Source organism: Cervus elaphus, chromosome 23 (genome assembly GCF_910594005.1).
Source record: "Cervus elaphus chromosome 23, mCerEla1.1, whole genome shotgun sequence".
Classification (NCBI taxonomy): Eukaryota; Metazoa; Chordata; class Mammalia; order Artiodactyla; family Cervidae; genus Cervus; species Cervus elaphus.
Genome location: NC_057837.1, coordinates 45,055,051 through 45,082,415, shown reverse-complemented (window position 1 = coordinate 45,082,415; position 27,365 = coordinate 45,055,051). Strand labels below are relative to the sequence as shown.

General features: G+C 50.1%; 1 protein-coding gene across 3 annotated transcripts; it reads right to left on the bottom strand.

The window, feature by feature from the left end:
- Positions 1-246: 246 nt before the first annotated feature.
- PITRM1 (pitrilysin metallopeptidase 1) lies at positions 247-27,365 on the bottom strand. Of its 3 annotated transcripts, XM_043882874.1 has the most exons (28): positions 27,265-27,362; positions 24,886-24,985; positions 21,241-21,347; positions 20,914-21,065; positions 20,357-20,471; positions 20,182-20,278; positions 19,413-19,573; positions 17,426-17,552; positions 17,098-17,186; positions 16,364-16,492; positions 15,685-15,798; positions 15,428-15,524; positions 14,507-14,641; positions 13,126-13,264; positions 7,110-7,226; positions 5,945-6,077; positions 5,078-5,198; positions 4,901-4,977; positions 4,524-4,689; positions 4,177-4,277; positions 3,517-3,637; positions 3,265-3,321; positions 2,710-2,822; positions 2,001-2,126; positions 1,146-1,291; positions 832-934; positions 644-752; positions 247-443 (listed from the first exon to the last, which is right to left on the bottom strand). In XM_043882874.1, the coding sequence occupies exons 1-27, from the start codon at positions 27,315-27,317 to the stop codon at positions 653-655; spliced, it is 3,096 nt and encodes a 1,031-aa protein (XP_043738809.1). In that variant the 5' UTR covers positions 27,318-27,362; the 3' UTR covers positions 247-443; positions 644-652. The 3 variants fall into 3 exon arrangements, with proteins under 3 accessions (XP_043738809.1, XP_043738808.1, XP_043738810.1); XM_043882873.1 differs by having other exon boundaries at positions 247-752; XM_043882875.1 differs by lacking the exon at positions 24,886-24,985 and having other exon boundaries at positions 247-752; positions 27,265-27,365.

The following is a 27,365-nucleotide window of genomic DNA, read 5'->3' as shown; positions in this document are numbered from 1 at the left end:
CAAGGAGGAGTGGGGGCATGCGCCCCAGAGTCTACAGAGAAGGGGCCCCTGCCCACACCCTGTGTGCCTGGAGGAGGGGGATGGGGGAGAGTCCGTGCCCTTTGGAGCAGAGCCTGACTGGACATGGTTGCCCCGCAGCCAGTGAGTGGAGGGCAGCCTCGAGACACCTCATGCGTTTCTCCATAAAGTCCCTAAAAACTACTTCAGAAAATAGTCATTTAAAAAAATGGCTAACGCACAGGTAGATCAGAGTTACCTTTTAATTTTAAAAGGCATGCACTAGGACAGTAAGGTAAAACAGTACTTAAAGCTTAAGAAAGCCTCAGACTATATACTCTCTCTGTCTCTGGCATTTGGTGAGTGATGATTTCCGTTAATTTCTTCGTGATCACGATTTCCTTCTTCAAGACAGAAGAGTTTTCATTTGACTTGCCAGACAAGACCTTAGGCAAAATTTTAAGAATGATATCAAATGATATCATGTATATACGATCATATATATTTGATATATAAATAATACATACACATGATCAAGAGTTTTGTTAAAAAAATAACTTAAAAGCTGAGGAAAGCAAGGCACTCAGCATCAGGAGGCAGGGTCACCGCTGTCTGATGACCACGACAGCTGCTTGGCGATGCTCACGTTGTCTAGTCACCGCTGTCTTATGACCCACGACGGGTCCTTAGCGATGCTCGCGTTGTCTGGCCCGAACAGAGCCACGCCGTGTGTGCTTCTCCCGGCGTCCAGGTACCTGGAGGCAGGGGGGGAGCGGTCACTCAGGTGCCATGGGGTCACAGGGACTGGACACTAAGCACCCGGCTCCCACTCACCTGTTGCTCACGTTGACCAGGTCTTCATGGCAGACGGCGAAGAGCTGCTCACGGTGTACCTGCTTCATCTCGTCTGAGAGGCCATACAGGAAGTGGTCCAGGCCTGAGAGCGAGTACAGGGGATGGGATGGGGTGGTTGTTGGGACACGCAGCCCCTCCCGGCTTTCACGCCCCGCTGCCACCACAGGTCTCAGCACTGCCCCTCATGTCCACTCCTCCTGACTCGGCTGAAACGTTGGGCAAAGGGGGAAGCACAATTTTGAGAGGATGAGCTCAAGCACCGTGGCTCCCAGTGTGTCTGCTACACTACGCACCTTTATCTGAAGGTGCCACTGGAGCATCCACAGCAGAGAAGACCGAGAGCTTTGCCTCGTCGATGTCTTGCTGGGTGAACCTCCCGGCCTTGGCCCAGTCGATGGCCTTCATGAAGGACTGCAGTGTTTCCGTGGAACGTGGATCCCTGGAGACCCGAGGGGTCAGACACTGACGTTTACCAACAAGGGACAACCAAGTATGACGCATTGGTCCACACTTTGGGGTCATCAGAGGCTGTTTTCACATGGTACAGACGGCCCAGTGCTCTGGACACTGACGAGTGGCCGCACAAGCCACCAACGCTGTTCCTGGAGACCCAGCCTGTCACCCTGCTAACTATACCTCTGCCACCAGGACAGGGGCTGGCCAGAGGGAAAAGAAGACACACGTCAGACACCCAAGACGTAACAATGGCCCCTGTGGAGGCCGATCTCGGGCATCCTCCCTGAACACAGAATCCTCCAAGGTCCTCACTCACACAGGCATGTGGTCCCCAGAGCATCTGTGAAGAATGCCTTGTTTCTGACCCTCTGGAGACCCATAGCCCCTGCACGACTACAACCACGTCCAGCCCGTGAGGAGCAGAGGGAAGCCCCTGCTTCGGAGGTGTCAGTCCTGCCCTGGGGCAGCGGGGCCAATAGGATGGAGACGTGAGCGGGCAGGAGAGTCTGTGGCCCTGGGGACCCAGCCCGGCCCCGAGAGTGTCCAGGTTGTCTCCCACGTACCCTGGTCTCCAACCCCAGAGCCGTTTCAGGCCCAGGGTTCCCAGGATTTTCTGTCCCCACTGCTGGTGTGGTGAGAACAGGGGAATGTCTTTCTGAAGCTGGCCCTGTGCGTAGCGCGCTCAGATTCACCTGTACGAGTACAGTGCGAACATCCCGCCATAGCTGAGCCGGGCGCCTCCGCCATAAGCTCCACCTTTTTCTCGAATTTCCGTGTGTAAGAATTTAGCAGTCATCAACCGTGCCAGGATCTTGAGGCTGAAAAGATAAAAAGATGCACAGTAACAACAGCACAGCTGTCAGGGCAGGAATGAACATAACAGCGTGATCCATGAGGGCAAGAAAAATGTGAGCAAGGTGAGGCCTGGGTGACGGGAGGGACGGGGCGGGCCTACTCCCTCCTGCCCTGCCGCAGTACTCGGGCATCTTAGGTGCATGGCCTCCACCATGAGTGTGACCCTCCCTTAGAAAACATGCTCCAACAGGGAGAGTCTGCCAGGCCCCTGCGTCCCCACGACGTCCACCGTGAGCAATGACAGTGCGCCGCCCCGCCCTGGGTCTTCTCTATGGCAGGGGGCGCGTGTGGAAGGTTAGCCTGAGCTCCTGGGAGAGGTGGGGGCCCACAGACAGCTCTGCTCCCTGGCAGGGACAGAGGGTGGGGAGGGGGGGTAAGGAATCCACCCATCCACAAATCTTTTTTCAGGAACTTCTATTTCTGTGATGTACGGGAAGTTAAGTCCCCACACCCAGGGAAAGTGGTTCCTATCTGTTTCTAAACCCACATCTTGCTACTCAACAGAGCCACACACAGTCCTGCTCCTGAGGGCCCAGCCCCACGCACCTGGCGTGGTCTGGGGCTGCATATGGGGCGGTCCTGATGCACTCGGCAACGTAGTTCACAGGGAACGGGAGCAGGAAGTGCGTCTTCATCTGGCAGGGCTCGAAGGTGGGGTCCTGGGGCAGAGGCCAGGCTGTGTCAGTACCGTGTGGCCAAGACCCTTGAGGACCCAGAGCCCTGACCATGATGCCCTGGGCAGCAGCAGCAACCCCATCCACACACAACAGCACTGCCAACCTTGCCCCCACACAACCTCTGCAGGGTGGAGGTGACACATCCCAGCCCACCCAGACCCCCTGGGTCACCTCACCCCACTCCCTTCCAGGGCCCTGAGCATGTGGCCCCGTCTGGTCACTTTCCTGGGATAAAGCGCCTTTGCCTTTCCTGGGGTCATCGGTGAGGGGGTGGGGGGTGGGGTGGGAGGTGATGTGATCCTGATACAGCAGTGATGTTTGAACAGAGACACAGACACAGACACAGACAGCACCTGGTGGTCTCAGACAGGCTGGCCATGGAAGGGGCGGCAAAGGGGGCAGGGTGCAAGAGGAAGGGACTCACCGTCACCAGCCTCCTTATGACTGGGCAGCTCCTGCTGGATGCCTTGGGTGCAGGTTTCTGGAAGTGAAACATTTCCCAGAGAAATGAGTAAACCCTGAAATGCACGTGAGCAAGTTAGGTACATTCTGGAAACAGCCTGGACGCTTAGGGTCCAGGCAGGATAGGCTCTGCGGCCCGAGTATTCTTCCATCGTGAAGCTCAGGGAGCAGAAGTCCCCTTGTCTTGGACCGCAGGGCGGGCCCCCAGCCTCACCTCTACCACGTGCGGGCACACGGGCCTCTGCTGCTTCTCACTCCGGCTGAGGCTCCTCAGGAAGGCCTCCACCGCGCCTGCCGCCTGCGACATCTGCTGGGCAGTCGCGTTCACAGAACATCTGTTTAAAACAGCGTGTGCACAGAACCATTACTGTGAAAAGATTACCAAACTGTAAAAACATATACATGTAAATGTACAAACAAAAGCCGAATAAACCAAAAGCCAAACATCATAGCCGTCTTCTTTCACCAAATGCTTTCCGGGTATGGAAAAGCCTGACCCTGCTCTCCGCCGGCTCAGAGCTCTGTGTCCCTGAGGACAGGAGGTGCAGAGAACAGACCCGCCCATAGTACCTTCAAGGCCATGGTCTCAGAACACACACTGTCCAGAGAAGGATAAACCTTCATTCAAGTAGCACTGTTAAGTAGTCAGAGGATGGTGGTAGTTCTCCACCCTCTCAGAAAACATTTCTCTGTGGTTCCTCCAACCTCCACTGAATCAGACACTATCATAAAAAAGCGTCTGACAAACACTGAGAAGACCTGGGCTCTAAGATGCATGCTGTGGCCACCCGCAAGCGCTCCCTCTGAAAAGCCTCTCCACACCACACTCAGCAACAAGGAGGTAAGCGCAGCTTGGAGGCCAGCGTGGCCCTACCTCAGGCTGTCACAGCTCAGCAAGTGTTTCCAGATACGCAAGAGCTTCCCCAGGACGGGCTGCAGGTCAGTCATCTCCGCAATTCTCTTCATCAGCAGCACCTGAGTCAGAGAGCCCACAGAGAGAGCCTGACCAGACGTCCTGACACAGGGACACGGGGCTGTGTGTGTGGTTCTGTGCACGCGTGGGATTCACACTTGCCCAGCTCGAGGGCAGGGAGCTGTGGGCTTGAGAAAATAAGGTGAGAGAGAACATTTTCCGCCCCCCCCCAGCTCCGAAACCTGGCCAGTTCATGGTGGCCAATCTGTTAAGAGCCCTGGAGAGCCAGCCAGCCTGAGCAATCTCACCTGGTCCATCCCCCCGAAGGTCTCCTGCAGGTCCCCTGCAGGTGCCAGCGTCCTGCCTGCCCTGATGGACGCATAGAGGTGGCCCGAGTCAGGGACCCCATTGGACAGCTCCTGCGCGGCCATCCTCACCAGCACACGGAAGTGCTCCTCCTCCTCAAGGCGGGGGCTGCAGCGGAGAAAGCCATGATGAGCCCTGGGACCCAGCCATGCCCCCTTCCCCAGTGGGAAACCTGCCGAGGGCAAGTTCTCAGGGGAGGAAAGTGTCGAGACTCCACCAGCGACCACAGGACCAGGCCTGCAACCAATCACAACAGGGCAAAGTGCTCACAGGACTGGGTCTCTGGTATGTCTGAGGTCATGTCTTTGCAAACACTTACTTGTTCAGTATCTCACTCCACAGATGCATCATGTCTGCTAGGTTTCTATCGAGGCAGAAAGAGGAGAAGAGCACACCCTAAACCAGGAGGGAAGAAAGAATTCTGACCTTCTGAAAAAGAAAAAAAGACACAGGGAAAACCAACCCCCGCCAGCCTACACCCAAGGAAAACAGTCACCTGCTCATAGGTGTTGAGGTGTGAGTCGTCGGGGAGCACCTGGGGGGCGGCAGCCAGGCCACCTGTCTTCAGCTCCACCTGCTGGGCCAGCTCCCGGTAGTCAAGGCTGCCGCAGCCCAGCCTGTGCAGGAAGAGCGTGGAGTCACAGGGCAGAGGGTCCTCTGGGCAGGGAGTCCCCCGACTGGGCTCCCCGCCCACAGCAATGCCTGCCCAGCAGCCGGGCTCCCCAACCCCAAGCTCTGTAGCCCCTCAGGTACAGGCAGTCTTGGGGGTGGGGGACCTGAAAAAAAGCTTCTCTGTACTCTCAAGAAGTCACTTCAACATGGATGACACCTTGGGAGGGAACACCCTCATCACTGCCCTGAGTGCAATAACTAACTGTCCCAAGTAAATGAATAACTAACTGAAGTCAAGGTGACGACTGGGCTCTCCGGGAACCCTCTGCCATGGAAGGCAGGCGGCGGGAGCGGGCCGTACTAATGAAGGGCGGGGAGCAGTGGACAGGTTCTGCAGGTGACCCCAGCCCTACATGTCACGTTTAAAGCTTAAAGCTTGTGATGAGAAGCATTATTCTCTTCATCATCTTAAAAAGAATTTAATTGAGATAGCTGTGTATTATGTTCATGGTTTATAAATGTATTTTAATGTACTACATTATAGTAAGAAAGTATGATGTCCAGAAAGAGAATTCTCAACAAATACATCACCCACCTTTCTGTAACAACACTACGAGATTTGAAAAATAAAACCACTCACTGACAGGTGACACTGATTCCCTGAAACAGGACACAGAGTGAACACCCCCGAGTAACCAGGGAGGACGTGCCGAGCTCTAGAGGTGCACATCCGCCCCATCCAGCCCCTTACTTGGTGAGGACGCTGCAGAAGAGCGGCACGTAGGGCCGCAGCTCCACTGGCAGGGCGTTGAGGCTGCAGAAGGCTCTGAAGTAGACCACGCCGTTGGTGGGCTGTGCGCAATACTGGACCGGCGTGTCCCCAGCTGTGGGAACAGGGGTACTTCTTCATATTCTTACCAGCAAAGTTTTAACCATGTAACCATCATGTAATATTTTTAAAACGCTAAAGCTTTTCAAGGATGGAGTTTTAAATTTTTTATTAGCAAAAAAATGCTATTCATTGGCTGTACATCATTCAGACAACTTTCCCTGCTATACTTTTGTCATGGCAAAACCTGGAAGTCTTAAGTTGCTTTGTGAGGAACAAGAGCAGAGCAGGGACACTCTTGGGGTGTCTGACCACCTGCGGTCCAGCACCGCCGCTTGCATTCAAATCCTGGGCATGGGGGGATGCTGGCGGCCCCTCCCACAACACACGCCCACATAACCTCACCCCGCCCACCCCACATGCCACTCACCCCCCAGACCCCTCGGGCACTACCCTGTGTTCTCATTTTCACATCCTGAGCGCAGTGCCTGACCTGCAGTGGAGCTGGGCACTACTGATGATGAATCACGACACTGACTCAATGAACTTCACTGATAAACCAGACCTGAGGGGGACGCTGACCCAGCTTCCCAGAAGCCTGGGCCAGAGGAGGGGCTTTGCCAACACTCACACACGAATAACAACAGACACATCGTGAGTCAGGGGTGCTAGTGCACAGCCAGAACTCTGACTAGACATGGGCACCATGAAGGCCAGCGCTGGGGTCAGACCTGCTCTGGCAGGAGGGGCTGTCGTGTAACGGCCACGGGGAGCAGCACCAGCACCATGGGCGAGGGCCCTGCGTCCAGGGGAAGCAAGCAACGGGGAGCAGCAGCGACCCCTCTGCATCCCACAAGGCAACACCCAGCGCTGTGGGCCTCTGGACCCCTGCCCGACTGGGCTGTGGAGAGGGCGGAGGGGCCCGGAGGACACCGTGCCCTTGAGAGCCATGTGAACATACATGGTAGAACCCAGAAGCAGGGTGCTCAGCACTGCCAGACCCAGGGCTAGAAACGGGGACTCAGATGTCCTCTGAGGACGTCTACCAGTGGCTCTCCTCTCAGGAACACCAGGACCCGCCACTGACCTGCCTGCACCACCTCCAGCTCCGTGACCGGGATGCGGGGCTCGATGTCCGACACCCTGAGCGCTGGCAGACACGACACGTCTGGAGGTTGACTCTGCTGAGCCTGTAGTTCCAAACCTATGGGAGGGGGAGTGGCAGTGAGCATCCAGGCCGGCCCTTAGAAGGCCCTGCTCAGTCCCTCTCCTGTCCATGAGTTTCTGTAGTCTCCCCTGGGTGCAGGGAGCCCCGCAACGCTGGGGTCGGAGGTTGCCAGAACCAGAGGCAGCAGCACAGTCAGCACCCAGCAGCAGTCGTCTCCCCAGCCCACCCTCAGTGGTTTCAGAGGATAGGTTTGCTGGGGAGGGGAGTTTGTGCAAGCAGTTCCCACCCCCATTTTATACCACAGACTGAGCTTGTGGGTTGAAGTGCACTAACTCTGTACTCGTTTACTTGTATTTCATTTTCACTCATCTTGGCAATATGCTGTGTGATCACATAAAGTTCACAAATTAAGAAATAGGTGAACACACTTTCAGGGCCCGATCTTACACTGATGTGATGGAGGGGTGATAGGGGACGGACGGACACCCTCTCCTTGAGTCCCTGCTCAGACCAGGCAGCCCATGGGGAGGGGGTGTCACAGGGTGAAGTCCTGTCAGCCTGGGTCACCTCACCCCCACCCTGAGTCTCCAGTACCGGGTCCCCACCTGGCCCCACGCAGGCAAAGGGAGCCAGCTCCACGTACTTCTTGGAGCCCCCACACCTTCAAGGCCCCTACCCGGCCGTTTCCTCCATCAAGTGGAGCATCCCAACCGCTGTGCCTCAGACATGTCCTTGAATCCTGAGAAAGCCCCCTTGCGCCCTCTGTCCTGGAGAGCACAGGGCAGAGGCCGCCATCACCTGCTCCATCACAGGCCCCGGCGGCCCAGCCATGCCCCTGCACACGGTACACACAACGCAAGCCCCAAACTGGAAGACTGACTTTTCCAACAAACTAACCTCCCATTCCCACTTCTCACTGGTACTTATCTGCAGACTGGACCCCAATTCACAGATTCTTTGCACTGAGTCCACACTCAAGACTTACTGGCCTGATGCAATGGTAAATGCACTAGGCTGTATCCTATGTCTCCAGACCACTTTGCCGTGATCCTGTAACCAGGGCCACCATCCCTCCACAGGCAGACATGGGCTGGAACATACAAGTTTTCTTAACACAAGACACCCCCACGGCCAGGCCAGGCTCCTGATAACTCAGGGAACACACGTCTCTGTGCTTGGGTGTGGAATTACCTTCTGTGCCACAAACAGCTTGGAAAATGGATGGACCACATCAAACTAAAAACCTGACAGCAAAGGACACTCTGTCAATATGAAGGGGCTGCCTACACAGCAGGAAAGTATTTGCAAATCTAATGTTACCTGGTAAGATATCCAAAATATCCAAAGAACTCAGTAGCAAAAACCATCCAATTAAAAATGGGCTGAGGACTGAACAGGCATTTTTCCAAAGACAAAGATGGCCAACAGGAAAAGATGCCCAAAACCACTCACCAGGGACATGCAAATCAAAATGCACGAGCCGTCACCTCACAGCTGTCAGAAGGGCAGACAAGAGCTGCAGCAACTGCTGGTGAGTCTGTAGAGGAAAGGGACCCTTGTGTACTGTGTGCGGAAATGGGGCCTGGTGCAGCCACTACGGGAAACAGTGTGGGGGCTCCTCAAAGTAGTAAAACCAGAACTACCATATGGCCCAGCAACCCTGCTCCTGGTTATCTGAAGAAAATAAAACACTAACTGCAAAGGAGACACACACCCCCGTGTCCATGGCAGCACAGCACTATTTACAATAGTTAGGATGTGGAAACGACAACCTAAATGCCCACCGATGATGAATGGGTCAAAATGCACACACACACACACCACCACACCACTCCACACCACACACCTCAGAATACCACACTCAGTCATAAGACAGAAGGAAAAATTTTCATTTGCAACAATGTGGATGAAGATTGAGAGTATTACACTCAGTGAAGTAAGTCAGACAAATATCTATGATCTCACTGATATGTGGAATCTAAACAATAAAAACACAAAAAAGCAAGCTCATATAAACAGAGAACAGACTGTGGCTGTCAGGGGTGGGTGGTGAGAGAAATGGATGAAAGGGGTCAGAGCTACAAGCCTGCAGCTATAAGTTCCAGGCACGTCATGTATGGTATGGTTACTGAAGCTAATAATACTGAATTTAGATTTGAAAATTGCTAAGGGAATTTAAAAGTTCTCATCACAAGAATTCTAAGTATGATAATAGAGATTACTGTGTGTCTATCATTGTGCCCACAATAAAGGACAGAAACGGTAAAGAACTAGTAGAAGCAGAAGAGATCAAGAAGAGGTGGAAACAAAACACAGAAGAACTGTACAAAAGAAGATCTTCATGACCCGGATAACCACAATGGTGTGATCGCTCACCCAGAGCCAGACATCCTGGAATGCAAAGTCAAGTGGGCCTTAGAAGTATCACTACAAACAAAGCTATTGGAGGTGATGGAATTCCAGTTGAACTGTTTCAAATCCTAAAAGATGATGCTTATAAAAGTGCTGCACTCAATATGCCAGCAAATTTGGAAAACCCAGCAGTGGCCACAGGACTTGAAAAGGTCAATTTTCAACCCAGTTTCCAAGAAGGATAGTACTGAAGAATGTTCCAACTACTAGACAATTGCACTCACTTCCCATGATAGTAAAGTTATGCTCAAAATCCTTCAAGCTAGGCTTCAGCACTACATGAACCGAGAACTTTCAGACGTTCAAGCTAGTTTAGAAAAGGCAGAGGAACCACAGATCAAATTGCTAGCATTCGCTGGATCATAGAGAGACCAAGGGAATTCCAGAAAAACATCTACTTCTGTTTCATTGAGGGGTACCTTTGACCCCTTTAATCCATTTCTCCCACCATCCACCCATCCACAGCCTTTGACTGTGTGTATCATAAAAAACTGGAAAACTCTTAAAGAGATATGAATACTAGACCACCTAACCTGTCTCCTAAGAAACCTGTATGCAGGTCAAGAAGCAACAGTTAGAACCTTATATGGAACAAATGACTGGTTCAAAATTGAGAAACAAGCATGACAAGACTGTATATCATCACCCTGTTTATTTAACTTCTATGCAGAATACATCATGCCTAGTGCCAGACTGGATGAGGCACAAGCTGGAATCAAGACTGCTCGAAGAAATATCAACAACCTCAGATATGCAGATGATACCACTCTAATGGCAGAAAGGGAAGAGGAGCTAAAGGCCTCTTGATTGAGGGTGCAAGAGTAGAGTGAAAAAGCTGCCTTAAAACTCAATATTAAAAAAAATCCAAGATCATGGCATCTGGTCCCATCACTTCATGGCAAATAGAAGGGGAAAAGGTGGAAACAGTGACAGATTTCCTCTTCTTGGGCTCCAAAATCACTGTGGATGGTGACTGCAGCCAAGAAATTAGAAGAGGATTGCTTCTTGGAAAGAAAGCTATGATAAACCTAGACAGTGTATTAAAAAGCAAAAAACATCACTATGCCAACAAAGGTCCGTATAGTCAAATCTATGGTTTTTCCAGTAGTCACATATGGATGTGAGAGTTGAACCATAAAGAAGGCTGAGCACTGAAGAATTGATGCTTTTGAACTGTGGTGTTGAAGACGATTCTTGAGAGTCCCTTGGAATGCAAGGAGATCCAACCAATCAATCCTAAAGGAGATCAGTCCTGAATATTCATTGGAAGGACTGATGTTGAAGCTGAAGCTCCAATAGTTTGGCCTCCTGATGTGAAGAGCCAACTCAGTGGAAAAGACCCTGATGCTGGGAAACACTGAAGGCAGAAGGAGGAGGCAGAAGATGAGGAGATGGTTGGATGGCATCACCAATTCAATGAACATGAACTTGGGCAAACTCAGGGAGGTGGTGAGGGACAGGGAAGCCTGGTGTGCTGCAGTTTATGGACTCGCAAAGAGCTGGAGACGACTGAGCAACAACAATAGAGATTAACTGGACGAACTGTGGTAATCATCTCACAACATATAAATACATCAAATCATTATGTTATACATCTGGAACTAATATGATGTTATGTCAGTTACTCCTCAGTTAAAAAAAAAATTAGGCAGCTTTCCTGGTGGCTCAGTGGTAAAGAGTCCACCTGCCAATGCAGAATACATGGGTTTGATCCCTGATGAGGGAAGATCCCACATGCCACAGAGCAACTGAGCCTGTGCTCCAGTGCTTGAGTGTCGCAACGACTAAGTCCATGCACCCCAGAGCCCATGCTCTGCAACAGGAGATGCCACCACAATGAGAAGTCTGAGCACAACTAGAGAGCAGCCCCCACTTGCTGCAGCTGGAGAAAAGCCCTCGCAGCGATGAAGATCCAGCACAGTCAAAAATAAATAAAATTACTTTGAAAAATAATAAACTTATGGTTGCTGCTGCTGCTAAATCACTTTAGTCGTGTCCGACTCTGTGCGACCCCATAGACGGCAGCCCGCCAGGCTCCCCCATCCCTGGGATTCTCCAGGCAAGAACACTGGAGTGGGTTGCCATTTCCTTCTCCAATGCATGAAAGTGAAAAGTGAAAGTGAAGTCACTCAGTCGTGTCCGACTCTTAGCGACCCCATGGACCGCAACCCACCAGGCTCCTCCGTCCATGGAATTTTCCAGGCAAGAGTAGTGGAGTGGGGTGCCATTGCCTTCTCCGAAGCTTATGGTTACCAAAGGGCAAAGGGAGGTGGGGAGGGATAAGTTAACAGATTGTAATGAACATATACACACTAAAGTACACAACCAACAAGGACCTACTGTAATAGCACAGGGAACTGCATTCAATAGTCTGTGATAAACTACAATGGAAAAGAATCTGAAAAAGAAACAGAACCACTCTGCTGTACACCAGAAACTAATACAACATGGTAAATCAACTATGCTTCATTTACACTTTAATTAAGAACAAATTTATGGAAGAGCTTAAGGTAACTCTCTGCATATGTAAAGAATTCAGAGATTAAACAGGTTACACATCGACATTAACCCTGTCTTTACAAAATCAAATCACCTCAAACTCAGCACGATCAAGTCATGCTAGAGTCAACTCCACCTGCCGACCTGCCTGATACATTCTTCGTGTAATCCCAGCCAACTTCTCAGGGGTGGGGGGGAGGGCGGATGTGTATGTATTCCTGTGTACTGTGTACATATGTAAACGTCATATGCTACAACCTGCAACTGCCGTACAGAACCCAGTGGCTCTGACAAACGCACAACGTGAGTAGCACACCACCATCAACGGCAGATGTCACCGCCCCAGAAGGCAGCCCCACCTGCTCTGGGCTCACGGCCTGTGAGACTCACGGACCCGGCATGTCCCAGTGTTCTGGCCTCAATATGGCTGAGCAGAATCCCACCATGTGGACATCTCAATTACCTCTCTGTGTGGACACATGTGGGGCATGTCAAGTCCCGTGTGGACAGACGCTTTCACTTCTCTTGGGTGAACGCTCAGGAGTAGGACCGCTGGGCTTCACAGGCGGTACAGGTTTACCACTTAAGAAACCACAGACCCATTTCTGTGTTCACAGCGCCTGCACCACAGGCACCCATGGGGGCTCCGTGAAGAATGCAAGGCTTGCATCCCCCCGAGACCTGCCACCCTGAGCCCACAGCGCACTCCGTCCCCACGACCCGTATGCAGTCAGCTGCAGACTGCCACGCAGCACGCACCCAGTGGCCTATGCAGCCTCGGTAAGGAGAAGGCGTCTGTGAAGTATATAAATGCATAAACCCTGTGAAGCCACCTCTCTCCCAGAACTCTGGCCTCTCCTGCTGAATCACAGAGTGTAGTTTCTGAGGAGAAGGTCAGTCTTGCTGGGGTTAACACAGAACTCTACAGGCAGCCAACAGAGACCTGCTGGCTGAAACCAGCTGCCTCCTTAGTGCTGGAAGCTCAGTGGGGCTGGGTGAGGGCGGGGCAGCTGCCAGACCTGACCTTTCTCATAGATCTGCTGCTTGTCTTCCGGGGAAAGAGAAGTGATCTTTTGCTGCAGTTTTTCTGTTTCCATCTGTGCTTGCTTCTCGGAATACCTGTCGTCTGGTTTCATGGATAAAGTCAGCTTGTGCTGATTATTCTGCAACAACCAGAGCAAGAGAAAAGTCAATTAAAAACAAGGTCTTATGGAAGCCAGCATTGAGCCGGCCTCCAGCAGGGTGCACTTAGCCCCATAGTTCTGTTTTCCCATTTCTCACGGTGATGACACGAGGCTGTGCACGCAGAGCCCGGGAGCCACAAGCAATCCTTGAGGCCACCTGCTCTGCAAGGACCATGTGGTCTACATGCCAAGCTCTTACCATCTGGAGCATAGTCACTGTAGTTCCCATGTCTTAACTACAAACGCATAGACATTGAATGGTGCCTTTACACCTTGGTTGTACAAAGAAACCACCTGCACCTTTTAATACCATAATAAACCTTTGGCTTTAGTCTAAGTTGAAGATAACAGAATAAAATAATTTTTTTACCAAGTCTTCATCATACTACTAACTTCTCAAACCAAAACTAAACTCTCCACTCAGTATTTTATAAACCATGAAGACATCTAACATGACTCAGGTGACACTGGGCCCCTTGACTTACTGCAGCCACTAGACACACACGCCCACAGAAAGCTCAAGTGCGACACCACAGAGCGGGAGGACCACAGCACATCAAGCACCGTGTGCAAAATGGCTTGTGATCAGAGATGCAGGACGAACGGCCACAGCATGGGCCCCACTCCCAGCACGGGTGCCCAGGACCACAACCTCATCACCGCAGGACAGTCCTCCCTACCCTCATCCGCCCAGGGCAACGGGGGAGATGACATTCCCCTCCATCAGTGACGGTCCACCAGGGAACACACACAAAGCACAAAAGCCCACAAGTCTGTGGAGACAAATGAGGACCGAAGAGTCCTTGGTAAAAATAACCAGAACATTCACACATTTGGGCCACTCTTCTCACGTTCTATACAATCTATTAGCAAAACAGAACAAACATACAGGGCGACCCCCTGGGGTCCAGGTTCAATCCATGGTCGGGGAGCCAATATCCCGCAAGCCAAGAAGCGCCCTCCTCACCAAAGCAATACAGGCAGATGCTCCATTAAACAACCCCCGACACATTCATACACAAAAACCCACCTGCATGAATATCTGGAAAACACAATTTTTAAAGCTAATATGACCATTTACATTTTCAATCAACAATTAAAAAATTAAATCCCCTATTGTCAAAAATCAACTTATACAACTCAGAGTATATTTCTAATGTTCCCTTCATTATTATAAAATTCAACTTCAGAATTACAGACATAAATTCTCAACTTTCTTACCTTAAAATACTGTTTTACTTTTTCTTGCAAAAACCTTGGATTTTCCTCCAGGCACTTTCGGAACTGAGCCACCTGACTTCCGAGCTTCAGGAGCTCTATGGGGTCCCCGTCGTGGTTCCAGCAGGAAGCAATGTACTATTGGGGGGCAGGTAGGGGAGTCACAACGAGCCACAGTGACCTGCAAACCCTGTGTCTGCCCAGCAAACATCCAAGCCTGCCTTTTCATCAGGACTCAGCTTCTAGACTTAAAAATACCACAGATGACTGCTCATGAAGAAAATTAAATCATTTTTTGGCTAAAAGAACTAAACTCATGATTTTTTTCCCCCTAACAAATTAGAAAGCACAGATTTAAAAACTACTTTATGGAAAACATAATTATGAAGTCATGATAAATCCCTATCCATTTAAAGCACTCTCTAAATCTATTAAAAAATAAGACATCAGAAAGCTAAAGAAGCAAATAAAAACACGAACAATGTATTACAAAACTAAATTAACAGTAATTTTATATCAGATCCAAACACCGTAACTTCCCCGGTTCTAATGAAAGTTGCTGTGAATAACAATCTGGATTTTCAAGAACCGCTAACTGGGCTTCCCTGGTGACTCAGCGGCTAAGAATCTGCCTGCCAATGCAGGAGACACAGGTTTGATCCACGATCAGGGAGGATCCCACATGCCGTGAAGCAACTAAGCCTGAGCCTCACAATTACTGAGCCACATGCTGTAGCTACTGAAGCCCAAGTGCCTAGAGCCCGTGCTCTGCAACAAGAGAAGCGACCACAATGAGAAGCCTGCACACCACAACTAGAGAAAAGCCCGCACGGCAATGAAGACCCAGCACAGCCAAAAATAAATAAATTTTAAAAAACCACGAACTAACAAAAAAGAGAGACTGAGGAGTTTAAAAATACGCACAGACGTCAGGGTGAGTCCAAAGCTGACAGACTGGTGTTTCATCTGTATTTCAATTTTATGAAGTAACGCTTCAATGCGATCCTCTTCAAATCCTTTCCTACAGAAACATCAAGAACTCAAGACGCTGAAAAATCCATATGTCTGAACAACAAGGCCACAAAGGTGACATCCAAACAGCTGCCATGGAGGAGTGCGTGTGATGTGAGCCTGTGTTTGGGAGTGAGGACCCAGCCCAGTCCTGCAGATGCTGCACATACTCGATGACGTCATCTAGCGTCCGGTCCACGATGTCCCGGACCGTCTGGACGTCCTTCTCTGCGATGCCCTGCAGGCCCACGCTGAAGTAGGCCTCCCGCGTGCAGCCATTGTACCTGGTACGAAAGCAAGTGACGCATCAGAATCTGCACGCCCCTCCATCGCTGGTTGAGGAGACGCTTCACTGAGATCAGAGCCTCTACCGGACTCGGCCAGGAGAAACCAGGAGGGCAGCTCCTCAGGTACCCGCTGCTCAGATACGATGGTTCACATGTCCTTTTAGTTTTTCCAAAAACCACCACAATTAAAATTCCAGAGCAGAACAAATCTAGAGAGTGTTACCAAATGCTATGGTTTCCAAGGACTTCTAAGGGCCTGACTTTTCAAGCAGGCAGCAGCATGCCATTCTTGGAAGAGTTACCTTGTTGGGGTTTTTTTGCCAATTGCCCACTGCAGGGGATATCCAGAGCTTGTGCTGGAAGCATAGCTGGGGCAGGAAGAGGGCCCTCCCCTAACCACGGGGTGTGGAGCTGCCTACACCAGTGACCCCTCCTTCCCCGCTCCACGAGCGGCCAGTAACCCCTGCCCTGCAGGGACCAGCCCAAAATGTGTCCAGACACTATTAGGTGTCAGAAGGCCCCTCACTGCTCAGTAATGATCTGATCTGACAGTGACACGCACCCAACGTCAGGGGAGAAGTCAGTGCCAAGTCCGGATTCAATGAGGGCTTTGTAGAAGGGGGCGTTGGGGCCACTGATCAGGAGTGAAGACAGAAGACTCAGCGTGAAGGCTTCAAACGTGTCGGTGATGCTTGATTTATAAAGAGGGTGGAAGAGAGGGAAATGGTTGGCCTGTGGAAATGTTTTCAAAACTACTAAAATGTCAATCTATGGCAAAAACCACTACAATGTTGTAATTAGCCTCTAACTAATAAAAATAATTGGGAAAAAAAATAAAACTATAATAACTGGGAAAAAAACTAAAACCACAATAAACACTTTTATTTTCCAAAACAGCTGAAATTCTACTAGAAATTCTTACATTTCAACCTCTATTTTAATAGTTATGTGGGCAAAAGAGCATTTCTTGACTTGCAAAGCTCTTACACTGTGGGACCTCAGGGGTCTCACACCATCAGCAGACCGTGACAGCGTGGCAGGAGCCCTCCCTGCCCACACCCCTCAGGCCAGGCTGCTGGGGTCAGTCTTGTGTGAACAAAGCTTCTCAAGGTCAGAGTTCACAGGGCTCTTCTCACATGCAGAGGCACTGTGACCCCAATACTAAACCCAAACCGTCCCGACGCTGTTAAAGACACCCCACATCTAATAATACCACTGGAGGCCCAAATGCCGCCACCCACGTGCTCCCAGGGGCGCATCCCCACAGGGTGGGCAGCGTGATCCTCACACACTCACTCAGGCAGGAGGAAGCTGACGCTGATGGTCGTCTGCCCTGACGGGCCCTCAGCCAGCGAGTCCGGGGCGCATGTGATCTGGAACTCCCTCTGCAAGGGCACAGGCGTGCGTCAACGGATGCAGATGGGCAAGGGCACCCGACGTACAGGACATCCCCTGTGCTTCTCATCAGGGCAACTGTGCTTCCGGACAGATCACTACTCTTCCGGCCGGAGAACCCTCACACCCACGGCAGGCCCGCGGCGCTGGAAACCCTAGGAACACGCACCCAACCTGCATGTCACATGCTCACAGGCCTGCTGATCCGTGACTCGGACCCAGCTCTCACCGGCTCATCCCAGGGCTTCTGGGCTGGCACTGACGTCCGTGGCTCAATTCTCTGAAATTTACTCAGGGCCTCTTCGTGAATTTGCTTCAGATGCTGCTCCAGTGGAAAGTTACCATAAGTGAAGAACCTGAAATTTGAGAGAACACCTTAGTCTACATCAGGCTTTGACTGAACCAGAGGGTGTGCAGGATCTAATAGCCAGAACACGCCAGTCCCTATGCTGATGTCAACTTCACACAGGAACGCTTGTTTAACCACAACACTGAATAGAGAGACTTCTGCTCTTTTCTCAAAATGTGGTTCAAACAAAGCACAGATTGTATAAAAAGGATTAATTAAATAAGATCGGGCAAAAACTGCTCTTAATTTTGAATCTACTATAAATGTGTTACAAAAACCAAATAAACTACACCTTAAAATACTTAAAATCTAAGCTACAGCACCAGAATAATCCATCTAAGACTAACAACAAAATTTAAAATGTCACAAATGTCAAATCTGGGTCACAAATCTCAGATCACCCATGTTTTTAGGACAACACGTTACTCACTGGGGTGAAGAACATAGTGCATAACTCATCTTTTTAGCAGAACACAGTCTGAGCTACGATTAAGGGCCTGGGAGCTAGTATTCTAGAGATCCCATCAGCCTCCCTCTCAGAGCTGAGAAAGTGTGAAGCCAGCAGTGAGGAGCACCGAGCTGTGCACACTGGTCCCCGCACACCCAGCTGGTTCAGCCCCAGAACCTCTGGAGGAAACACGGGTCTGGAGCAGGAGGAGGCCTGCCTTTGGGGCCAAGGCAGAAATCAGAAGTCACTGAAGATGTCAAGGATGACTGTCAAAGAACTTCCTGAGGCCACCATGAGGACAATTTGAGCACTAAAACATTTTTAAATTTCATCTGGTGATCACATGGTCTTAAATATATACACATATGAAAATATTTCCACGAGGTCATTATGGTCCATGAGGGGGCACCATCCCACCAGAAAGGGTGCTTAAGGGACACAGCAAGGAAAGGCTGCCTGTGGGCCTTGACTGATCAAACATCTCAGGGACAACTGGAAATCAATGTCGGTTAAGGCATAGGTGGTTTTATTCAATCATTTATTCTGTTAAATGTGAAAACGGTGTTATCTCATGTAAGAGAACATCCTTGTAAACATCTATGTGTATCCGTGTATGTCTATACATGTATACATGTCTGTGTGTATCTATACATGTCTAGTTGCCTGTTTATACACATGTCTACGTGTCTATGTGTGTCTACACGTGTCTATGTACACACCCAGAGGACGAAGTTACAGGCTGAGCACATAGGGTTCACTGATCTACTCCCTACACTCTCCTGAATGATTAGGAGTTTTCATAATTAATTTTTTTAAATTTTACACTTAAAACAGTTTTCCAAATAACTTTACATGATTGCTTAAAGTATTTGTAAACTACTGCTGTTTAGTCACTAAGTCATGTCTGACTCTTTGCAACCCCATGGACTGTAGCCCGCCTATCCACTGTGGGCTCCTCTATCCATGGGATTTCCCAAGAAAGCATACTGGAGTGGGTTGCCATTTCCTTATTCAGGGGGTCTTCCTGACCCAGGGAACAAACCCATATCTCCCGCACTGCAGGAGGATTCTTTACCACTGAGCCACCAGGAAAGTCCTTGCAAACTGTCAGCGTTTTATTACCAATCATACCTGAAACGGTAATTGATCAGAGATTGAATGACACAGCTCTCTCTCTGGGGGCACCTCTCCAGGACTGCATCAGCCCTAAACCATGGCCTCCTGTTATACCATCAGCCTAAGGCTGAGCTGCAGAGGCGGCAGGCAGGGGCCTCGCCTTGTGGGTCTGAGGGCGCGTCCACACACAGCAGGCTCCCGTCCACTGCCCGTGGTCGTGAAGGAAGCCTCCCAAGCCCAACTCAAGAGAAGCAGGACACTGGGGGAAAGCAACCCTGCATCAGGCTTCCCAGGCTGCATCACCTGGCGTTGCTGGGGTGGTAGTGCATGGCATGGAACTGTCTGAGCTGCTCCCACGTGAGGTCAGGGATGCACAGGGGGTCCCCTCCGGAGACCACCGAGTATGTGTGGTCAGGAAGCAGGCGGTTCTGAAGGTGCTGTGAGAATATCCTCTCGTTATCTGTCTTCAAGTAAAAATACACATGTATGTGAAAACCAGCACACACACTGTTCACATGATTCAACAAAGTAGCCGCGTCCTGGGAGTCCCCCTGCTGACACCCCCAAGTACCCACCCAGATGCTCCTTTCAGCCACGAAATGCTAATTAAGATGTCTACATTGTTTTTTTAGACATGGTGCTATAGCACACTTGAATTCCAGAGTACAGTGTCGGGAAACAAAAACTCCCTGTTACCTGCCTTCCTACAACATTCACTGCGTGTGGTCGTCTTTACCGTAACTTGAGAGACATTGTTATCTGTGAACCCACCCTACACCGGGGCAGGAAAGAGCGGAAAACCAAGGTCCCAGGATTGTCAGCAACACGATTTTCATCTGGCCAAGCCCCAAAGACCAGAGGTCACGATGGTCCCCACACCCCCGCTGAGAACTGCCGTCCAGCTCATCGCCCAGCGGTGCCAGCTCACTGCACTGTCCACGCTAATGCAGGTTCTCACAGTGAGGATATTAAGTGACATAACAAGATGCCAGCCATCTGCAAAGACTGTTTCTACTCCAACATTTTATACAGTAGGATAATTTAACACAGCACGAGAGAGGGAAACACTCACAAATGCTCCCTTCATTTCATTGAAGACGACGCCTTTAAAGACCAAGGGCGTCTGGGGGTCATTCGGGTCCTCATGTTCTAGTCGCCATCCTTCCTGCCTGAAGAGTGACAGACGATTAAATGGTGGCAGTGACTCTACCGCTGAACTAAAGATCAATGAACCAATCTCTACATACCAGAAGTCCAGTTCCCGCAAGCATGGAAAAAAGGCTGCGTCCAAATACACAGACAGGAGGTTCTGGAAGTCCTTGGGGTTTTGTGTGGAAAATGGGTACAGGGTGTAATCGCTAGCTAGACACAAAGAAGAGGAAGGTTTTAAACACAGCGGTTTCCCCAGGTTCACGCCAGCACTGTCTGTTTCAGCCTCACAGCAGGTCCACGCTGTCAGAGGCACAGAGACAGTAGCAACCGCTGCAGGGCGGGGGGTGGGATTACCCACAGGGTGCTGCCACCAGCCCATACCCCCTGCTTCCTGCAGCCACAACCCAGACACCAGCCCTGCTAACCGACCTTTACGGCATTATTCTCCAAAGAAAACAGCCGTCACCTTTTCCAGAAAAAATTCAGATGCATTTTCCCTAAAATCTCAGGTTTTATAATCAACCCCAGTGTGGTTTTCCTAAGGGATTACGCAACAACGGCCTCCAAACAGAAATTGGAAACTCGACCCCAGCCTCAGGACTGCCACCCCCGCAACTGAGACCAGGCAGCTCTGGCCGGGCCCACGTCTCACCCGTGAAGGCGTTCATGAATGTGGACAGCGACCGGTTCAGCATCTTGAAGAAGGGGTCTCGGCAGGGGTACCTCTGAGAGCCGCACAGGACCGTGTGCTCCAGGATGTGGGGGGCGCCGCTGCTGTCGGTGGGGGTGGTGCGGAACTGCACACTGGGGACATAGCCGCACGGTCAGAGCCCCTCAGGGTACAGGCCAGCCGCGTCCCTGCCTGACCCGCGGGAGCCGAGGGGGAGATGTCCCTCTTCTCCATTCCTGCTGAACCGCTGCAGGTGCGGCAGACGCCCTTGCAGAGCATCCAGACCGTGAGCCCAGGATGCACACACACCTGAACAAGTTGTTTCCATCCTCGCGGGCCAGGTGCAAGTACTGTGCTCCCGTGCCATCATGGCTGAGCTTCACGGCTGTCAGAGACAGCTCAGGGACAGGTGTCACCTGAAACAATGAGGAAATGGGGGAGCGCGACTTGGCTGGAAAGGCATGCAGCACGGGGATGCTGCGTCTGTGGGACCTGGAGGACCTGGCGGGAACCTCCAAGTCCAGAGTCCACAGACCAGGAAGGCAAGACCTGGGGCTGAGGACAGCACCACCATCTCTCCTGAGCACCCACTGTCTGCTAGCATCTCTTGAGTGTGCCACAGGCGACCCCGGGAGGGAGGTATCCCACCCCACTTACAGATGAAAACTGAGCCTGGGGCTAACGGGACAATTTGCCAAGATCACAGAGCCTGGAGTCAGACCCCTTGTGTTCCACCGGGCTGCCCTTGAAGAGAGTGGACTCGCCTGGAACGCACCACAATGAAGAGGAGCCCTGCTCAACACAAATAGAGAAAGCCCATGCAAGGCAGACTCAGGACAGTCAAATAAATGAAAAGAACTACTCTATTATTTAAAAACAGCAAACTCTTCCTCACCCCCTGGGGGAGGTCTTGTCTGTGAGCACTGAGTAACTTCCACTGTCCTTGGTACTGAAGCAACTGTGTCAAGGCCCTGCCTGTAACCTCAGCACCTTGTCACCATGACCACCACTGGGTGTGACAGGGACCTGTCTTTACTGATGCAACTTCCTAGCAGGGCAGAGGTGAAAGTTCTGCTGTCCTCAGCCTGCTCTGGGGGCCCTGCTACAAAAACTATGTGCTTCAAGTGGCCTACTGATGCCCACGTAAGTTACAGCAATGAAACTGTTTACACCTCATAGTTCACAACTGTACTTCTGTCAGATGGGATCAGTGTTATTAGGTTGGTGCAAAAATAATTGCGGTTTTGCAATGTCGAACTTCACCACTTGTTATTAGAACACAGTCTTAAATGCGGCTATATCATACATCATTTTAATGTGCATTTCTTGCTTCATGTTTTTTGCTAATGACTTATTACTTACTGTGTATTTTATATTTAGACTATGAAAATGATGTTAGACAAAAAGCAAATCTGAGCGATTTTCTTATTCTAATTCAAAATGGGCATAAAGCAGACAAGACAACTCACAACATCAACAATGCATCTGGCCCAGGAACCGCCAGTGAATGTACACAGTGCAGTGGAGGCTGAAGAAGTTTTGCAAAGGAGATGAGAGCCTTGAAGATGAGGAGCATAGTGGCCAGTCACTGGAAGTTGACAATGACCAACTGAGAGCAATCATCGAAGCTGATCCTTCTACAACTACACAAGAAGTTGCCAAAGAACTCAACGCTGACCATTCTATAGTCATTAAGCACTTGAAGCAAATCAGAAAAGTGAAAAACCTTGATAAGTGGGTGCCTCATGAGCTGACTGCAAATCAAAAAAAAAATCCTTGAAGTGTCCTCTTCTTTTAGTCCACATGACGAATCATTTCTCAATCAGATTGCGACATGTGACGAAAAGTGGATTTTATGACAACCAGTTCAGTGGTTGGATGGATAAGAAACTCCAAAGCACTTCCCAAAGCCAAACTTGCACCAAAAAAGGTCATGGTCATTGCTTGGTGGTCTGCTGTGCGTCTGACCCACTACAGCTTTCTGAATCCCAGCAAAATCATGATATCTGAGAAGCAAGCTCAGCAAATCAATGAGATGCACTGAAAACTGAAACGCCTGCAGCAGGCAGTGGTCAACAGAAAGCCCAATTCTTCTCTGTCACAATGCCTGACCGCAAGGTGCACAACCAGTGTTTCAAAAGTTGAACGCACTGGGCTACAAAGTTCTGCCTCTTATGTCATACTCACCCGACCTCTCGCCAACTGATAACCACTTCTTCAAGCATCTCGACAAATCTTTCGCAAGGAAAATGCTTCCACAACCAACAGGATGCAGAAAATGCTTCCCAAGAGTTCACTGAATCCTGAAGCATGGATTTTTATGTGACAGGAATAAACAAACTTATGTCTTGTTGGCAAAAATGTGCTTATTGTAATGGTTCCTATTTTAATATATAAAGATGTATTTGAGCCTAGTTATAATGATTTAAATTTCATGGTCCAAAACTGCAATTATGTTTGCACCAACCTAATATTTAAAACCAGTCTACCTCTGGACTTCCCTAGTGGTCCTGTGGTTTAGAACCTGCCTGCCAAGAAAGGGGACATGGGTTCGATCCCTGGTTCAGATTCCACATGGCAACTAAGGGCATGTGACACAACTACTGAAGCCTGTGCTCTAAAGCCTGGAAGCCACAACCACTGAGTCTGAGTGCTGCAACAACTGAAGCCCTCGTACCCTCAGCCCGTCCTCTGCAACGAGAAGCCACCAAAATAAGAAGCCTGCACATTTCAACTAGAGTAGCCCATGCTCGCCACAACTAGAGAATGCCCATGCATGTGTGCTAAGTCGCTTCAGTCGTGTCCGACTCTTTGCAACTCCATGAACTGCAGCCTGCCGGGCTCCCTATCCATGGGATAGGGAGAATACTGGAGTGGGTTGCTGTGCCCTCCTCCAGGGGATCTTACCAACCCAGGGATCGAACCGGCGTCTCTCAAGTCCAACCTGCATTGGCAGGAGAAAGCCCATACACAGCAGCAAAAATCCAGTGCAGCCAAAAATAAGTTAATTAAAAGTAAAAATAAAATAAAATAAAACCAGTTTACCTCACAAACGGCTCTCACAGTAATTGTTTCTCAAAAAGGACCATGGTTTATTATGAACTAAGTTTCCACAAAACTTGAAACATACAGGAAAAGAATCATGCCTCTGAAGAAGGTATTATTAACCAGAACTATACAGAAATCCCAAGTCTCTTGAGACTTCTTTAGGGGCCCCACAACCATGAATCCCTTTAAGTGGTTCAGAGACCCTGCCCTGAATATGCCCTGTCCCTGTTCCTGGAGACAGATGGTGGCTCTCCTTTACTTCTCCACAAATCCATCCCCACCCTGCTTGTGCCCAGCAGACCCTCCTGCATCTTCCTGTTGCACACCCAAGTCCTTCCGACTGTGAGCTGCCTGCCTGTTTTTATTAGTGTAAAGTACAGTGTGAAACCAACATCCAGTCAACTGTATCATGTACATCGTTGTCAATTACAGCATTAAAGAAAAAAAAAAAAGTTTAAGCCAAACAAAACAAGATATTTTAACATAAACTAAGTACCTATAGGCCCACACAATCTCTTTTGTATAATCCTGAAACCCAAATAGCTCAAAACCAGAAAGATTTTGCCCAACTTTGGAGCAAACTTGGTTGATGGTAGGAACTTGACCTGAGTAGATGTGGGGCCTTCAGTCTTAACACAGGTCATCAGCAATGCAGAAACAAAACTGTGTTTATTTGCTCCCTAAGCTCTGCAAAGAAGTGAGGCCTCAGGCACTCTGGGAAGGGGTTAAGGGGTCTGCTTTCATCTGAGAGTCAGGAAACCCTTTCACTTGCAAACTCTGCTCCTTTGAGCATCTGCTGTGAAACTGAAGGAAGCTGGGGGCGGGGGGCGGGCTGGGGACACAGATGAACAAGCCCACCCACCACATCTCTGCTCTGAGCTGACACAGGAGGACCCCCAGGCCCACCTGGCTAACGGTGAAGCCGTGGATCCTCTCTCCAACGCGGTACTGCAGTGCTCGCTCACAGGCCTTGGTGCTCCCCCACCTCCAGGCTCCGAGGTGGGCACTGTTACATTAAAGGAAAGGAGTCAGATGATCTGCTGGAAGACTGGCTAACATAATTCAGCAACATAACAAAAACACTGCCATGTGACAAAGAATTCTAAGAAAAATGAAAACCTGCATCTTCTAAACACATTTCAGAAAATCAGTTTCCATTTAAGTCCTTTCAATTGTATCTCAACTCACCTAAGCCTTGTAATATCAAACACTTAATGATGAAAACCTTTTATTTCTACATGTCCATAAGTAACTGTAATACAATCATGTCACCAATTTCCCTTGATTCTGGGGAAAAAATACAATTATCATGTCAAGATCACGGTATCCCAACGAGCTCAGACTACAATAAAGTTTCATCCCACACCTGCCAAATTAGTGAGAATTAACAATCTAGTGTTGTCAGGGGCTCACATGGCCACTGGGTGTGCACACTGAAGGAAGACTTCAGAACAGCCCTGTCCTTATTAGATGAGCAGTTCATTCCCCTCAACGTATGTGCCCTGTGACCTGTACTCACTTCCTGCTGCACGAACACACAACAACATGTACACCATTCCCAAGGGCCCCAAAGCCAGCAGCCCAAATGTCCAGTAACAGAGAACAGATAAACTGAACTATTCAGTTGATAAACTTAGCCTTAAGAATGAATGGACGACAACTGCATGTATCAAAGATGTGGGCACATGATGCTGAAGCAAAAAAGATGCCATCCAACCAGGTAACACCGTACTGCAAGACTATACAGGGATGGTAAAAATACAGAAGAAAGCAAAGTTACTTCTGTAAACCAGAAGAGCAATTTCATTTAAGAGAGAGGGAGAGTTAAGATGGGTAAAGGGTAAGCTTAACCTGGGTAACAGGGACACAATTTATAGTATTTTCTACATTAACATTAAATCTCACAAAAATATTCTTTATAGAAAGTAATATTCTTTATAGAAAGTATGCGCTGAAAACACTGACTCATTCAACATCATGCAATAGTATGGGTCTATTCTATAAACAACCAACATTTCTGTCCTGGATTTAGCCAATTCTAGAATTATGGGATAGAAGAGTTTAACCCAAATACCCAGTAAAGACAGCCCAAAGACAGACACCCCTGTTTCCTACCCTGGGCAAACAGCAGCTAAACTCCACCATAAAATAATTCTCTGAATCAGCATGAAACTAAACAATTTATGTTTCTTTAGAAAGTAAAAAGTTACAGATGTACAGAACAGACTTTTGGACTCTGTGGGAGAAGGCGAGGGTGGGATGTTTCGAGAGAACAGCATCAAAACATGTATATTATCAAGGGTGAAACAGATCACCAGCCCAGGTTGGATGCATGAGACAAGAGCTCGGGGCTGGTGCACTGGGAAGACCCAGAGAGATCTGGTGGAGAGGGAGGTGGGAGGGGGATCGGGACGGGGAATACATGTAAATCCATGGCTGATTCATGTCAATGTATGGCAAAAACCACTACAATATTGTAAAGTAATTAGCCTCCAACTAATAAAAATAAATGGAAAAAAAAAAAAAAGGAAAAAAAGAAAGTAAAAAGTTACATTTTACAAAATCAAAAGGAATGATGCTGATTCGGTTTGAAACTAAATGCATTCTTTTCCCATAAATCCACTCATTAAACACGAAGTTTTTAATTCTTTTTAATTCCCTCAGACAAGGAAAAATCCACCTGCCAATGCAGAAGAGCCAGGTTCGATCCCTGGGAGAGGAAGATCCCCTGGAGGAGGGCATGGCAACCCACCCCAGTTGGGCCTGGAGAATCCCGTGGGTAGAGGAGCCCGGCGGGCTGCGGTTTAGGGGCCGCGAGGAGTCGGACACGCCAGAGCGAACAGCCCTCTACCCCGGAGGCCCCACTCTCAAGGCCGCAAAGGCGCTCAAGACCCCGACCACAACCGCGGGGAAAGGAGCAAACGCCCAGCGAGAGCCCTGCCCGCCGCCCCTCGTGTCGCTTGTGTCAGCCCACTTCAGAGGGTCTCCGCCTCGGAGGCCCGACGACCGGTTCGCGCTGGGTCCTGGCTGGTTTCACCCCGCCTTCGCTGGCCGCAGCTCCCCAGCCTCGGTAACCGGACAGGGGCTCCCTCCTCCGGGAAGAAGGTCACCACGGGGCCCGCTCTGCCTTCCTCGCACCGCGGCCTGCGAGGGCACCCCGGCTGGAGGCCGGGCTCTGACAGCCGGAGCCCCGCGCGAGGGGTCCCTGGTGGGGTAGCCCCGCCGCCCGGCCTCCTCCCCGCGTCACCTTCCCCTCGCTCCCGGCCCCCAGGCCCGCCCCCTCACCCGCTGCTCAGCCTCCAGACCGCGTTCTGCGCCCTCCAGCCGCCGCGCCACATGCCGCCAGACTAGCTCGCTGCCGGCGTGACCCCGTGCAACCCAACGCA

What these genes read in the sequence shown, in the direction of transcription:
- PITRM1 (XM_043882873.1), bottom strand. Translation starts at nt 27,317, where the DNA reads ATGTGGCGCGGCGGCTGGAGGGCGCAGAACGCGGTCTGGAGGCTGAGC. An exon ending in ACGGCTTCACCGTTAGCCAG is followed by an intron (nt 21,348 to 24,885) that starts GTGGGCCTGGGG and finishes TCATTGTTTCAG; the next exon opens with GTGACACCTGTCCCTGAGCT. An exon ending in TCATAAGGAGGCTGGTGACG is followed by an intron (nt 2,823 to 3,264) that starts GTGAGTCCCTTC and finishes CCTCTGCCCCAG; the next exon opens with GACCCCACCTTCGAGCCCTG.